This window comes from Nomascus leucogenys, chromosome 8, assembly GCF_006542625.1.
Source record: "Nomascus leucogenys isolate Asia chromosome 8, Asia_NLE_v1, whole genome shotgun sequence".
Taxonomy (NCBI): domain Eukaryota; kingdom Metazoa; phylum Chordata; class Mammalia; order Primates; family Hylobatidae; genus Nomascus; species Nomascus leucogenys.
In genome coordinates, this window is record NC_044388.1 from 49,985,244 (window position 1) to 50,002,062 (window position 16,819).

Sequence of the window (16,819 nt, forward strand, 5' to 3'; positions counted from 1 at the left end):
GATGACTCTAATAGTACCTTCCTCAGGGGGCTGTTTAAGTGAGTCAAAACAGGGAAAGTTCTTAGAAGTGGTAGTTGGCCCACAGTGCCATCAGATTCAGCTATTTTCTTTTAGAACTTAATCATTAGACCACTTTGCACATGGAGGATTCATCTCCAAGGGTATGTCACAGGCCCTGAGCGGCCTCTGATGTTGCTGGAAGGGGAGCTTATCTTATCTCCAACCCAGGGGAGTCTTGGCCTTGGTTAGCAAGATAAATTTTTAGTAATGTGTGTTATTATCCTCCCACTATGGAGATAGCAGCAACGGCTCTATTCTCTTCCTGGGATGTTCCTCTCCAACCTGTCCTCCTGACTCCATGCGGCTTTTCAACATTTCAGTCAACCATTACCTCTTCCAGGAGGTCCTCCCAAGCCCCCAGGCTGAGCTGCCAGCAGCTGCCCTGTCTTTTGTGTTATCAGCATTTGTCAAACCTCTCTTACGTTGCTTGTTTCTCTTCCTCACTAAAATGTGAGTTATTATACTCACAGATAATGCCTCTGTGTTTTTTATTTAAATGTTGTTTTCACGTTAAAATATTTCATGCAGAAAATAATATATAACTGATACTTAAGTACCCACCACCAAAATTCAGCAAAAATTGATAGTTTGTCTGTTTGGCTTCGTCTTTCTTCTTAAAAAAAAAAAAAAATGTTACCGACTAGATAAAGCTTCACCCCATACTTCCCTCATTATTTCCTTTTCAGAGGATATGCCCATCTTACAGCATGTTTTTGTAATTTTATTTCACACATACAAATTCCTGATCAAGACATACTATTGCATGTATTGGATCTTTAAGGTCTATGTAAATGGTATCAGGCTGTGTGGATACTTTAGCTACTTGCTTTTTTTTAGAACTGATGTTTTTGAGATTTATTCATGGTGTAATATGTACCTTTTTTTCATGATTTTAACAGCTGTGTTGTATTCCTTTCTGTGAATGAATTACCATTTATTTAGCCATTTTCCTACTCCGGGAAAGTTGAATTGCTTCCTTTTGCTGCTTCAAACAGTGCTCCAATGGACAACTGCGAGCATCCATCTTTGTGCACACACGTCTGTGAGCTAATACTTGTCAATGTTTCTCTGGGGGAAGAGATGACTCCACATTCCTTACTCCCAACACAGTGCCTGAAATAGCAAATGACCAGCCAATGTTTGTTGAAGGAAGAAATGAAAATATGAAACTTTTCGTTCATTTAAGCATGAAATACTGATGGGCATAAAACTAAAACATCGCTAGGGCCCAATTATTAAAGATATAATTATAGCTATGCAGGAGCATTTACAAATGTGAATGGGCTGCTATTTCTTGACTTAAGCCACAGAAATTCCTGTTCAAATGAATTATGGGGGAAATGAAGATATAATGCCAGAGAAAAGTGGTCACTCCCTGGGTTGACTTTAGCTATGTATCCAGTTCAGTTCTGAAGACAGAGCTTCAATTGTTATAGCAGATGAAACTGAAGGGCCAAGTCAACCACAGGGCTCTGATTTATGGCACTATGAGTTGCAAAGGGATCTAATACCTTGCATTACAATGAGGCCTTATTCACTTTTATGTGAATGATCAGGAGCTGGATCACGCATAAACAGATACACTTTGCCTTAAGAGGCTACTTGGGGCATATGATGCCACATGTTGGAACAACATTGAGATCACTGAACTGCTTAAGCTAAACATTATTCAGCTTCTGATGCTGCTTTAGAAACTAAATTATAAAACCTCATAACTTTGTTGTTTTCCAACTTTCCCAGGTGAGAATCTCCCACATGCAAAGGTAGTGTCAAAAATCCATCCATCCCAAACCATGGGAATACCTATGCTTTCCTTAATTAAATCATTAGCAATAGAGATGAGATTATACTTATACCAATTAGATCCACTCCATAAAGCTAAGTAGAGAATCAGCTTTCCCATAAGTCATATGAAAGTGAATACCACATGAAAAGGTAGATGCCTGAACTTTCCTCTTGAGAGGAAAGAAGCAAGGGATAAATCCTGAGAAGACAATCAACTGTGTCAACTACAGTCCACCCCTTTAGCTTCCTGATATCCATACTCCTCTTGCTCATGCCTACATGAAATGTACTCAATGTAACTCCAGTTCTCTGTGTAATGTGCAGTCATCTTCATCAAGTAGTTCCTCATGTTCAAACAACACACAGAAAATCCAAAAGAGTTGTAATTAAAAATCAAAAAATTTGAGTATAATATAGGAGATCAGGAAAGAGCAGCATTTCTGTTGCAATTTGAAAAGCTAAATTGGAATGATCATGTTCTAAAGGCACTGGAGAGACACAAAAGCAACAATAATTAGATGAACTAAATTTCAAATAAGAAAGAAGTCCTTTCAAGGTAATCCAAGGATCACTGGCCATTTTTTTTTTCCTGGGAGCATTTGCCAACTCTGGCCCCAATAAGAGGTACTAGGCTTGGGTAAGGAGATGCCATCAGAGCTTTTGGCAGTTGCATCAAACCAGCCCAAAGAACTGGAAGTGAGAGAGGGCCAAATGCAAGGCTGGCTTTCCTCATTAGTCATTGGCTGAATGCAGGGGTGGTGTAGAAGACTGGGGAGTTTGGCCAGAAAGACAGAGTAAAATCTTCCACAGTCTCGCAGTGCTGTGAAGATAATGTCTTGCTAGAGAGAAGGAGCCTAGAACAAGGAAACAACTGGTCTTCATTACAACACGTTTGTCAGATTTTGAAGCTACATCTAGCAGCAGGGGGTAAAAAACTAAGCTAAAACCTTGGAATGGCAAAACGTCTAAGGCTGAAGAGAGAAAGAATAGCTAGGCTCAATTCAAAGCCTAAAAGGACCACACCCAAGGAATAGGGATTAACCAGAGCTGAACCAAGTTCTACTAAAACTGCAACCTAGTCCCAGCCCAGCTCAGATCCCCTTTTCATTTAGGTAATCATAGGATGCTACGCAGAAGAAAATGAAGACTGGCCAGGCGCGGTGGCTCACGCCTGTAATCCCAGCACTTTGGGAGGCCGAGGCAGGTGGATCACAAAGTCAGGAGATCAAGACCATCCTGGCTAACATGGTGAAACCCCGTCTCTACTAAAAATACAAAAAAAAAAAAAAAAAATTAGCTGGGTGTGGTGGCAGGCGCCTGTAGTCCCAGCTACTCGGGAGGCTGAGGCAGGAGAATGGCATGAACCCGGGAGGCGGAGCTTGCAGTGAGCCGAGATCGCGCCACTGCACTCCAGCCTGGGCGACAGAGCAAGACTCTATCTCAAAAAAAAAAAAAAAAAAGGAAGAAAAAGAAAAAGAAAAAAAGAAAAGAAAATGAGGACCATTCCTGATTTTAAAAAATCAGATGGAGTCAGTGTAGTTATTTTGTGTGTGAGCATACAACAACAAAGAGACAGGAAGGTATGATCAAAAATCAAGACAAAAGTAAACAATAGAGGCAAACTTACCAAAAATCCAGGGTTTGGAATTGGAAGGGAAGGATATTCAAATACATAACATCATATTAAAGAAAGTAGAGGAAAAGATGAACAGAAGTCAACAGAAAATAGTGGAAAAGATTAATGGAAATCAACAGAGAATTGGAATCTATACAAAACAATCAAGTCAACATGCTAAAATTGAAAAACTATCTGAAATTAAGAATCTTAATTTCTTAATTTCAGGTGGGTATCATAAAAGGCTGGAAACAAAAGAAGTCAAGTTAGAGACAAATAGAAAATATATACACTGAAGCACAGAGAAGAAAAAGAAGGCATGTAGAGGACATAATTTTAAAACACACTATATACGTAACCAAAGTCCTAGAAGAGGAAGAGCAAGAAATCAGAGAAGAAGCAATACATGGGGCAGAAGAAATAATGGCCAAGAATATTCCAAAATTTATGAGAAGACATCAACGCACAGATTTTAAAATCTCAGAAACCCAAAGCAGGATAAATCAAAGAAACCGTGCCTACCATCCTATAGTCACACTACTGAAAAACCTGAGAAAAGTGACAGTCACAGGAAGAAAAGACACATTACCTTCAAAGGAGCAGCAATAAAACTGATGGCTGACTTTTCAATAGAAACTGGAAACCAAAAGACAATAGAATGACATCTTTACAGTGCTGAAGGAAACTGCCAACCTTGAATTTTATACCCAGTAAAAATGTTATTTGCAAATTAAGGTGAAATATGGTTGGACATGATGGCTCATGCCTTGTAATCTCAGCACTTTGAGAGGCTGAGGCAGGAGGATTGCTTGAGGCTAGGAGTTTGAGACCAGCCTGGGCAATACTCCATCTCTCCAAAAATAGAACATAAACTTAGCAGGGCATGGTGGCATGTGCCTGTAGTCCCAACTACTCAAGAGGCTGAGGTGGAAGATCACTTGAGTCCAGTTCAAGGTTACAGTGAGCTATGATCCCACCACTGCACTGCAGCCTGGGTGACATGAGCAAGACCCTGACTAAGGAAAAAAAAAACAAAGAAAAGAAAGAAAATAAATTAAAAGTGAAATAAAGACACTTTACTGAAAAACAAAAGCTGAGAGAATTTATCATCAGCACACTGGCACTATAAAAAATGCTAAAGGAAGTTCTTGGGTTGAAGAAAAATTGTCGTAGACAGAAACATAAAACTGTAGCAGAGAACCAAAGAGCACTGGAAAGGAGAAGAACTGTCTGCGCAAGGCCAGCTGTGAAGGAATAGATCCTAGTGCATAAGGCATAAGCTCTGTAATAAGTTTTGAATTCAGGAAGTGTGGGTCCTTCAATTTTGGTTTTTTTTTTTCAAGAATGCTTTGGTTATCCTGCATCCTTTGAATTTCCATATGAATTTGAGAACCAGTTTGCCAATTTCTACAAACAAGTCAGCTGGGATAGGATACAAATTGCTTTGGGTTGGTAGGTCAGTTTGGGAGGATGTATTACCATTTTAAAATATTAAATCTTCTGATCCATAAACACGGGATGTCATTCCATTTATTCAGGTCTTTTTCAATAATATTTTGTAGTTTCAATATATGTTTTTTATTTATTTTGTAAGTTTATTCCTAAGCATTTCATTCTTTTGTAGCTATTTAGATTTCAGAAAGTTTGAGTCCTGGCCTGGTGCTGTGGCTCACGCCTGTAATCCCAGCACTTTGGGACGCTGAGGCGAGTGCATCACCTGAGGTCAGGAGTTTGAGACCAGCTTGGCCAACATTTCTACTAAAAATACAAAAAATTTCTACTAAAAATATACAAAATTAGCCAGGCACAGTGGCTTACACCTGTAATCCCAGCACTTTGAGAAGCCGAGGCAGGCAGATCACCTGTGGTCAGGAGTTCGAGACCAGCCTGACCAACTGGAGAAACCCCATCTCTACTAAACATACAAAATTAGCCGGGCGTGGTGGCACATGCCTGTAATCCCAGCTACTCGGAAGGCTGAGGCAGGAGAATCACTTCAACCCAGGAGGGGGAGGTTGTGGTGAGCCGAGATCATGCCATTAAACTCCAGCCTGGGCAAGAAGAGCAAGACTCCATCTCAAAAGAAAAAAGAAAAGAAAGTGTGAATCCTTCTAGTTTGTTCTTCTTTGTAACTGGAATTGTTTCTTTTCTTGCTCCTTATTTTTACGTACCAGTTGTATGTTTTTAGATTTGAGATTACCATAGACTTGCAAATAATATCTTATAATACATTATTTTAAGCTGATGACAACACTGATTGCATAAACAAACAAGTAAAAAGAAAACTAATAAAAACTCTATACTTCAACTTTGTCTCCCTACTTTTTACCTTTTTCTTTTTTTGAGACAGTATCTCACTCTGTTGCCCTGACAATCACAGCTCACTGCAGCTTTGACTTCCTGGGCTTAAGTGATTCTCCCACCTCAGCCTCCCAAGTAGCTGAGACTACAGGCACACATCACCACACCCAGCTAAATTTTTTTATAATTTTTTGTAGAAACAGGGTTTCACCATGTTGTCCAGGCTGGTCTTGAACTCCTGGGCTCAAGTGATTTGCCTGCTTTGGCCTCCCAAAGTGCTGTGATTATAGACATAAGCCACCACACCCAGACTTTTTAACTTTTTGTTGTTTTTATTTATATCTTATTGCACTATGTGTTGAAAAGTTGATGTAGTTATTTTTTCTGATCAGTTTATATTATCATCTTTCTATTTAGAATATGAGTAATTTACACACCACAATCTTTCAGATTAAAGAACTCCCTTTGGCATTATTTATAGGACAGATCTGGTATTGAGATCCCTCTGCTTTTGTTTGTCTGGGAAAGCCTTTACTTCTCCTTCATGTCTGAAAGATATTTTCACTGGATATACTAATCTAGGGTAAAAGTTTTTTTCCTTTGGCACTTTAAATATGTTATGCCACTCTCTCCTGGCCTGTAAGGCTTTCAGTGTAGAGTCTGCTGCCAGATGTATTCGAGCTCCGTTGTACGTTGTTTGTTTCTTTTCTCTTGCTGCTTTTTGGAAACTTTCTTTATCCTTTACCTTCATGATTGAATTATTAGATGCCTTGAGGTCGTCTTCTTCGGGTTAAATCTGCTAGGTGGTCTAGAACCTTCTTTTACTTGGATATTAATATCTTTCTCTAGGTTTGGAAAGTTCTCCGTTATTATCACTTTGAATAAACTTTCTGCTCCTCTCTCTCTACACCTCTTTAAGGCTAACAACACTTAGATTTGCCCTTTTAAGGCTATTTTCTATTTTTTTTTTCCTTTCTTTTATGATGTCTTTGTTTGGTTTTGGTATCTGGGTAATACTGACCTCAAAGAATACCTTGGTAACTGTTCCCTCCTGTTCTTTTTCTTTAAAAAAAAAAAAATTAGTATTAACTCTATTTTAAGGTTTGGAGAATTAAAAAGTGAAGCCTTTTGGGCCTAGGCCATTTTCGTGGGAAGTTTTCACATTGTTAATTCAACCTCTTCATTTTCACAGGTCTATTTAGGTTATCTATTTCTTCTTGATTCAATTTTAGTAGTTTGAGTTTCCTAGAAACATGTTCATTTCATCTAAGTTTTTTGAATTTGTTAGCATATAAATGTTTATAGTATTCCCTTATAATGCTTCTTATGTCTGTGAGGTCAATAGAATTGTCATCTTTTTTATTCCTGATTTTAGTAATTTGAGTCTTCTTTTTCTTGGTCAGTCTAGCTAATTGTCAATTTTGACGATCTTTTCACAGAAACAACTTTTGGTTTTGTTCACTTTCTCTATTGTTTTTCTTCTGCTTCGTTAATAGCTGACCTAATCTCTATTACTTTCTTCCTTTTGCTTGTTTTAGATTGAATTTGCTCTCCTTTTTTCAGTGTCTTAAGGTGGAAAACTAGGCTAGTGATTTAAAATCTTTCTTCTTTTTTAACAGAGGTATTAACAGCTATTGAATACCCTCTAGACACTGTGTTAGCTGCATCCCATAAGTTTCAACATCCTATATCTTCATTTTCACTCACCTCTAAGTGTTTTGTAATTTCCCCTGTGATTTCTTTATTGATGTATTGGTTATACAGGGATGTGTTTTTTAATTTGCACATATTTGTAAATTTCCCAAATTTTCTGTTATTAAGTTCTAGTTTCATTCTATTGTAGTCAGAGAACATACTTTATAGGATTTTAGTTTTTTAAAAAAATTTGTTAAGGCTTGTTTTACAGCCTGGCTTATGGTCTCTTATGGCAAATGTTCCATATGCATTCGAGAAGAATGTGTATCCTGCTATTGGGTGGAATGTGTATTTCAAAGACCTAGTTGATTTATGGTGTTGCTCAAGTCTTCTACTTCCTTGCTTCTTCTACTTCCTTCTGCTTTGTTGTTCTAGCCATTATTGAAAGTGGGATATTGAAGTCTCCAACTATTATTGTTGAATTGTCTATTTTTCCTTTCATTTCTGTTTTTGCTTCATGTTTTTAGGAGGCTCTATTATTAGGTACATATGTGTTTATAATTATTACATTTTTCTGATAAATTTTATCAGTTTAAATGTTTGTCTTTGCCTTTAGTAACATTTTTTGTTTTACAGTGTCTGATATTAGCAGAGCTGCCACTTCTTTCTTATGGTTACTGTTCGCATGATAAATGTTTTTTCATCTTTTTACTTTTTACCTATTTGTATTGTTAGTTCTAAAGTGTGTCTCCTACACACAGCATATAGTTAGGTCTTATTTTTTTATTCAGTCTGAAAATATCAACCTTTTAGTTGGATTGTTTAATCCATTTACATTTAATGTTATTTTTTAAAGTTGGACAAATGGGTGCAGCACACCAACATGGTGCATGTATACATACGTAACAAACATGCACGTGGTGCACATGTACCCTAGAACTTAAAGTATAATTTAAAAAAAATTTTTAAAAAGTTGGTCTTATGTCTGTCATTTTGCTCTTTGTTTTCTACATATCTCATCTCTTTTTTGTTCATCTATTTCTTCTTTACTGCTTCTTTTGTATTAAGTAAATATTTTCTTGTGTAGTATTTTAATTGCTTTAATAATTTTTCACTGTATTTTTGAGTTATTTTCTCAGTGGCTTTTATATGGTTTATCACATGCACCTTAACTTAGAATCTACTTCAGATTTATATTAACTTAATTTCAATAAGATACAGAAGTGTTGCTTCTACATAGCTCTATACCTTTCCATCCTTTTTTGTGCTGTTTTATATATATATATATATAAAACAATAATACCACATATACATATATATATAACAAACCCAATGGTACAGTTACACTTATTGCATTACATAATTTTATGTCTTTTAAAGAAGAGAAGAAAGGAGAACAAGTTTATAATTATGAAGTTTGTTATATTAACGTTATTATTTACCATTTATAGCTCTCTTCATTTGTTCTTGTACATTCTAGTTGCCATCTGGTGTTATTGTCTTACACAAATACAGCTTTGTTCACATTCACTTCATTGGTACTGTTCTTCTCAAATATATTACATTTCTATATGTTTTGGCTCAACAATACAATTAAATAAATACAAATTGTTTTATACCACTGCTTTTCAAATAGGTTGAGAGAAGAAAGAATAAATATCCATTTATTTTATAATTACATCCACGTCTTTTACAGAAATGTCCACATCTTTTATAATTGCATACTTACCTTGACTGATGTCCTTTATTTTTTATGTAAACTCAAAATTCCATCTGGGGTCACTTGTCAACCTGAAAATTTTTCCCTTAAGTATTCTTGTGAGGTAGGTCTTCCAGCAATAAAATCTCTTAGTTTTTGTTTATCTGGGAATATTTTTATTATACCCTCTTTTTGAAAGATTGATTTTCTGGATATAAGATTCTTGTTTGAATTTTTTCTTTTAGCACTTTGAATATGGAATCCCATTGCCTTCTGGATGCCACTATTTCTGATGAGAAGTCAACTGTTAATGTTTTGGAGGTTTAACATTTTTAATATGATGTGTCTGGGCACGGATTTGTTTGCATTAATCCTACTTGGAGTTTGTTGGGGTTCTTGGATATGTATATTACTTTTTTATCAAATGTGATACATTTCAGCCATTATTTCTTCAAATATTTTTTCTGCTCTTTCCTCTCCCTCTTCTTCTTATATAATCATCGTGTATATCTGTACACTTTATGGTGTCCCACATTTCTTTGAGGTTTTGTTCATTTTTCTTCATTTTTTGTCTCTCTGTTTTTTATTTCACAATCTCTATTAATATATCTTCATGTTTGCTGATTCTTTTTTTTCTGGCAGTTCAAACCTACTGTTGAACTCCTCTAGTGAATTTTCTACTTTGGTTATTATACTTTTCAACTCCAGAATTTCCATTTGAATCTTTTTAATCATTTCTCTTTATTGATATTCTCTATTCAATGAGACACCATTATCATCTCTTCTCTTACTTCCTTAAGCATGGTTGCCTTTAGTTTTTTGTATATATTTCTGATGGTTATCTTTGTTAAGTCTTGTGTTTGGGCCCTCTGACAGTTTGTGTTATCTGCTTTTACCTCCCATGTATAAGTCTCCCTGTCATGTTTATTTGGGTGCCTCATGATTTTTTGTTGAAAATTTGAAATTTTAGATAGTATACTGTAGCCACTCAGAATACTGATTTTCCCTGAAGCCCCTGTCTCTGGAGATTGTTGTTCTTTGTTGTTTATCTGTTTAGTAATTTGGTGGCCCATCTGAGTGAAGTCTACTTTTCCTGCAGTGTAAAGGCACTGATGTTGCTCCTTAGAAAGCACAGCCTTGAGCATGTACATAGTCATCATGGGATAACAGTGGTTTTAGCAGGGTTCTCTTTCACTGTTTGTTTACCTGATCTGTCTGTAAGCTGTCCATGTCTACGTCTCTTGATATCTCACCCAGCTATTAGACTCTACTAATTGCCTGTTGGTTGCTCTATTGTTTGTGATAGTGTCCTGGTGCATAAATTGCTCCACGGTCTCAGTCAATCAAGTTCAAGCCCCTTTGCAAGGATAGTTTTGAGCTAGCTTTGAGATTTTGTTTTCGTTTTTGAGGCTCAAGAAGGCCCTTCTTAGATGTCTCTTTCCATGGTTTTTTTTTTTATAAGCTGATCCACAGTTTCACTTGTTGCTCTCATGGAGCTTCCAGCCTCTTCTTCACTGCTTACCACCAGAATGTCTATTGTTTTTGAGAGCTCCCTTAGGCGTGAACTTCCCCCACATTCTGTTCTAAATAAAGTCAGTTCATTTACAGAAAGCTTCCAAGCTCTCTGTTCTTAAGGCCCACTTTCTGCTAGGCAAAAATCTCTCCCCACTGCTGAGCAACACCCCATCTTTCTGAGCAGCATCCTGGGCAGGGAAAGTAGCCTCTCTGATCTTTTTGCCTTGCGTCTCCCAGCATGGAACTTCTACCCAAAGAGTGAGCTGGGCAAAAGCAATTGGGACCACAGTATTCTTAGCCTGCCACATCTGGGGTAGAGCTTCCACTCTATGAAAAAGAGCTGAATGGAGGAAGGGAGCCCCTGACCTCAGCCACACTCATTTGGAATTTAACCTATTCAACACAGAATTTGGGAAGATGTGAAATGCTGGTGGCCTGCCCCTTCTGAATAGGTACTGTAGCCCCTGACTGAGAGCTGGCGGGAGAGGAAGCCCCATGTCTTGAGCACACACACCTGGAGTGTGACTGCCATCATGATGAGCTGGTGGGGAGAGCAGGTTGCGGCTTCAGTTCCACAGACCCTTGCTCTTCTTACAGAGATTTAATAGAGTTTCTTGAAAAAACTATTTGTTAATTCATTTAATGCTCTTAAGACAACATCCAGAAGTTTTAAATGGTTGAGCTTTAACAACATAATTTTAATTAGCTGTGGTTGTTTGGCTAGGGACCATGTCCATGGAGCTCGTCACACCACCATTCCAGAAGTGAGTTCATCGTATGTGCTTATTTAAGCATAATCATGCTTAGGGGAGAATATTTAAGAAATTGTTAATGGGAGAATGGAGGGGGAGATAAAATTACTTTCATTTAAAACCAATCTGCATTGGAATATGTTTTTCCTTTTAAAAATAATAAAATAAGCAATTTCAAAGCTAGATCATAAAATATCGTGCAGATTCTGCCTTGTCTGATGAAGACTTGCTGTAGGAATCCTCAGCTCTCTTGTGAGATTTCTGGCTGTCCGGAGCCTGCCATACTATAAGGAAGCCCAAGCCACATGGAGAAACCCAGCTAAGCCAAGCCGTCAAGTCATCTCAGCCCACATGCCAGCCCCAAACATTTAAATCGTCCCCAGCTGTTCAGCTAAGGACCAGACATTGTGCAACAGATGCAAGCTGTCCTTGCCATGTCCCAACCAAAATCTGACCCACAGAACCTGTCAGACTAAGAGAATGGCTGTTTTAGGCCCTGCAGTTTGGGGTGGCTTATTACACAGCAAAAGATAACTGGAACTGGGGGTAACATTCAGAATGTGTTCCAGTGATAGTTCTGTTCGCAGATTTGCTTCCTTCTCTTATACCTTCTGATCAGCAGGTGGAAATTAAAAGAGCACTGTGAGATGCTGGAGAGATCCAGAACCACTTGCCATCAATGCTGGGGAATCCTAGCCAGTCAGCTCGCAGGAGTTGGAGCAGTTTTTTCAGTTATAGCAGTTAGAGCCTCTGGCCAGGCCCCTCGACTCTGTACAGATGCCAGTTCCTACAGTTGTAGATGCTAAAAAGGAAGGGATACAATGAGGTGGGGGCTGAAGTGTTGCACAAGGTAGAGTTTACTTGGTTGCATTCACCACAGTCCAGAGATCTGGTGCCTTCTCTTATTCAGGGTGGTCAGTACTGAAGCCAAATTATAATAGGGAAGTTGTTTGGTGAGCAAAGAATCAAAGCGAGGGGTATTCATAAAAACGCAAATATTTAACGGGGATCAGATTCAAATAGGCTGGCAGATCCAGCTGCACAAAGAGGCATAGGTGAGCAAAGCAGGAGCAGGCATCCATGTGCTGCCCTTTTTCATGGTCTGCTTTCTGATTGAGGATCATCCGCAGATGTGTTCATAGCCTCCCCGGGTTCACAGGGCTTCCCATCACCGATTGTCATGTGGAATGCAGGTACAGTATTGCCAGATGGTCTGACTTTTGGAACAGAAGTTAGAAATCCAGACTTTAAATATTCCTGATTTTTAAAATAATGATTCAGAATGTTTGGAAACACTGTGTGGATCCATTTGCAGAATAAATCCAACCTGTGAGCTGCCAGGTTGCAACCTCTGGGTGAAAAGTCGGGTCTCCTTATCGTGTGTGGGCATGGCCAGGCCTGCTCACGGAAAGCCCCTAGCAGGCATCAGAGGGAAACTCCTGGGCCCAGAGAAAGGGAGGCAGCCCAGCAATCACTCCACATAAACCTCAGCGCCCCTCACGCCAGGCTTGGGGGACATGGCTCACCAAGGAGAAGTGTTGCCTTCTATGGTTGTCTCTGCTGTTTCTGGGGCTGATGTGGCTGGAAATATAAAAGGCAGTGAGCACACGGTTCAACATTCCCCCACACTGGCAGTCGACCCACGCCGTGCAGCCTGCCAAGAGCAGGGAGCTTGGGCACAGAGCTGAGAAACTCACAGGGACAAGGGGAGCCACAGCTGCCATCCACACCCCATCTCCTTTATACTCTTTGCACTGCTCTTTCCTACTTCAAGGGCAAACAGCTTAAAGCAAGATTGCACCAACTAGGCCCAGTTCTTGCCCATCTGCAATCCTGGGCCAGACTTTACGGCCTGGAACAGGAACAGGCGACTTTGATAATCCTCACTCAGCGATTTCTCTCCCACCCCAGGTTTCCCAGCTTGCACAATTGCCCCCAAGGCATCCACACTCAGCTGAATGAGCTCCAGGCCTTGCACCCACGACGGGCCCCATCCGGACCAGCAGCCTTGGCAAATGACCGGCGTGGTGTCCTTTCCCCACGTAATGACCTGATGGCCACAGCTCTGATTTTCCAGAACAGTTTAAATTATGAATGATGAGTTCCTTTATCAGATCATGATCAGATTTTTTGGCTCTGAAAATTTCTTCAATGGCCCTAGAAAGGCAGTTCCCACAGGTGAAAAGGCAGGGTCCCTGACCCAACCTTTGTGAACCCTGTGTCCCTGAGCTCTACGCTAACCCTCCTGGAGTCTCAGCTTTCACATCTGTGAAAAAAACAGCAGAGCCTTCCCAGCCTGCTCTGAGTGTCTTCTAAGTGTCTGGAGAATGCAGGGAGGGCTGCCTTGGCGTTTGCTCACTAGGTCTCTCCTTCCTGCACCTTGAAGTGTTAATTACCGTCCCAGCTAGCAACTCAATAAACCTGAGCTCCCTTCCTCCTAATCCCCTGCACAGATTTTATCTTCACACAACCCCCCTCTCCCGCCCCCCTGCCCCCGCCACAAGGGCAGAGTTCTGTTGAGGCCCCGGGCTTGCCCTGTGGTGTCAGGGCCATGACCACCCACCCACACAGGAGCCTGGAGCCTTCCCCCAGCGCCTGCCCTGGCCGGGCCTCCTCTGTAGGTGTGGGTAGGCCTGGGAACCCTGGCCCTGAACAGCCTCAGAGGGCTTCGGTGCTGGAGTGAGCTGGGACCATAAAACTCACAAGCTCCAAGTTCCCAGGCTCTTTGTCAGCCCACGGAGCCCTGTCACCTCACAGCTAACGCAGGCAGTGGCCAGCAATCCCCTGGGAGCGGTTTAAAAGTGCAAGTCTGGTTTTTAGAAAAAGCAGCTGAGGTTTTAGTAAGCAGCTGACAGTTCCCCCACAGCTTCAAGCTGTAAGCAGCAAAGGGAAAGAGGGGAAGGAGCGTCCTGAGCGGCGTTCTCACAGGAGAGTCGTGTCCACCTGGGAAGCAGGGAGATTTGGGCAATCAACCCGCTCTGCCAGGAAGACAGCCAAAAGCCCCACTGCCCCACAGCCGCCCCACTGCCCCACAGCCTCCCCACACCCAGGCCAGCCCCACTCCGGCCTCAGCCCAGGCGTAACACTGACTCCCCCACCGGCCACAGAGGCTGTGGTCTCAGGGCTTCAGACTGCATTTGCTCCTGTTCACAAAGAAAAGGATTCCGGTAACACCAGAAGTTCTCTCTCCAAAACCGGCAGACCCGGAAGCCCTATTTTGAAACGTTTCTTCACACCCAGACCTCAGCCAAAGCAGGAAAGACGGCACTCAGTGGGGAATGAAAGGCTGGCCTTGTTCTGATGGGAAAGCAGCACTGTGGCTCCCCACAATCCGAAAATGCAGTTTTGATGATTAAAGTGCACATTTCAACAGGCTTTGTGACAGACACTCCTGGCGGCAAGGTCTGGGAAAAGGAGGCTGCCAGTAAACCGCCTGCCAGCCTTGTTTGCTCTGAACTTCTGGCCCCAGTGGGAAAGGAAATTAAAACTTCATTTTTAATTTTTAGTTATGACCCATTGTGCTGCAGGGTCACGGCCGGGGGTTTAGAAAACCTAGCCTCGAAAAGGGTCTGAAACACTGTCTTTGAGGTCAGTTCACAAGCCCAGAAGCACCCGAGGAACAGCCGGGTGGCAGAATGTTTGCACAGGACAGACACCTCTGCAGAGAGCCCATAAACATCCCTGAGACCAGGAATGCACTTACAGTTTTGCAATTGACCTAATGGTGCCTACAGGACTTTGTCACTTGTACTCACACCCCAACTTGATGGACTTCGGCTCTCAAATTCTATCACGCTATTTTACTACGTATTTCTTAGAGGTCAGTTTATGAAATAACATGCAGAACAACTAGTCCTGGCAATGATGAAAGGGGAGGAGTTGGAAAAAGACACAACCAGGGCCCAGACTGCACCATTGCTCAATGGATAACCTAACTTCATGGGTACGTTAACTCCCAGTAATTTAAGACAAAGCTCTTTAGGAAACACCAGCTAGTGTCTCTTCTTGACTTCACCGAGGAAGACTAGAAAACGCTACTGACCATGGGAAAGCAAACAGACCCAAAATGGTCGTGTTTGGCCTTCAGGGCATTTTGTTTGTTCTTTTGAAAGAGGTGAATTAGTCACCAACATAGGCCGGGTGCAGTGGCTCACGCTTGTAATCCCAGCACTTTGGGAGGCCAAGGCGGGCGGATCACGAGGTCAGGAGATCGAGACCACGGTGAAACCCCGTCTCTACTAAAAATACAAAAAATTAGCCGGGCGTGGTAGCGGGCGCCTGTAGTCCCAGCTACTCGGAGAGGCTGAGGCAGGAGAATGGCGTGAACCCGGGAGGCGGAGCTTGCAGTGAGCCGAGATTGCGCCACTGCACTCCAGCCTGGGTGACAGAGCGAGACTCCGTCTCAAAAAAAAAAAAAAAAAAAAGAAAGTCCTGGTTTCCTGCTCCTCTCCGTGGATTGGAAAATGAGGCTTCGCGAGGCCCACCGGCCCGTGTGGCATCATCTGTGGGGCTGAGAGCACCTGCCCCCTAGGTCAGTTGTCCCACTCCCACTCAGCACAGCCGCCACGCCAGGCTGCTGGGAGCGTCTGAGCTTCAGAACCCTGTTCTGGAGTGAATGGAACATACTCAACACCCTTGGAGCCAAGCAACTGAGATGTACCATTTTCAATAGACTTCAGGGCCCTATCAGAAAATGCTGTCAAATGATTCTGTTATGTGTAACAAATACACAGACAGAGAGCAAACGGAAAAGGGCCCTGCCAGGGGGCCCACAGCCTAGACAGCCTCCACACCCCGGCTCAGAGGTACCACCTCCCACCACTGCTTTGGCCTGAATGCCCCCTCAATCGGCTACTCCTTCTGGCTGCGGCCCCTCCAGCTTCTGCTAGCAAACGTCCCATAGAGGGTCAAGGGGCACTCATCCTTCTCCCAGGACACTGGCTGCCCAGATCTCCCCCGGCCTGCAGCTGGGGACCTGAATTGGGAGAGGTGAGATATTAGCATCCCCTGGTCCATTTCAGGCTTCAGGAGCCCCGCCAGCCGCAGGCCAACTTTGGAAGACATTCGTGGTGTGGAGACAAAACCGAGTCCCGGCTGGTCACCCCCAACCGTCGGGGCAGCTGTGCCTGCCAGCCCTGCCTGCCCTTGCCATGCCTGCCACACTCCTACCTGGCCCAGGCTGGAAGGCATCCAGGACAGGTCCAAAGTCCCAAATGAGGATGAGTATCTGAAAATGGGCACTGAAAGGGTGCAGAATACATGCGCACTAAACTGCATGTAGCTGTCAAAGCATTTGGAAACAACAGCAGCCTCAAAGCTCAGTGCTACATTTCCACACTGTGATCATTAAAGGGTAAGAAACAACTGTATCAAGAAGGACGAAGAGAACCTTGGATGCCATCTGTGTCAAGCTGTCCCTGGAAAGAAAGAACAGTGAGTCCTGAGGGCAAAGGCGAG

General features: G+C 41.9%; 1 protein-coding gene across 1 annotated transcript in view; it reads right to left on the reverse strand.

Annotated features, from left to right (window-relative positions):
- Window positions 1–733: 733 nt before the first annotated feature.
- The window catches only part of GMDS (GDP-mannose 4,6-dehydratase), a 682,863-nt gene continuing 666,777 nt past the window's right edge, over window positions 734–16,819 (reverse strand). Inside the window, exon 10 of the mRNA XM_030817234.1 lies at window positions 734–1,173. Within this exon, the coding sequence (XP_030673094.1) occupies window positions 1,156–1,173 (18 nt within the window). The 3' untranslated portion in view covers window positions 734–1,155. The remainder of the gene's footprint in view (window positions 1,174–16,819) is intronic.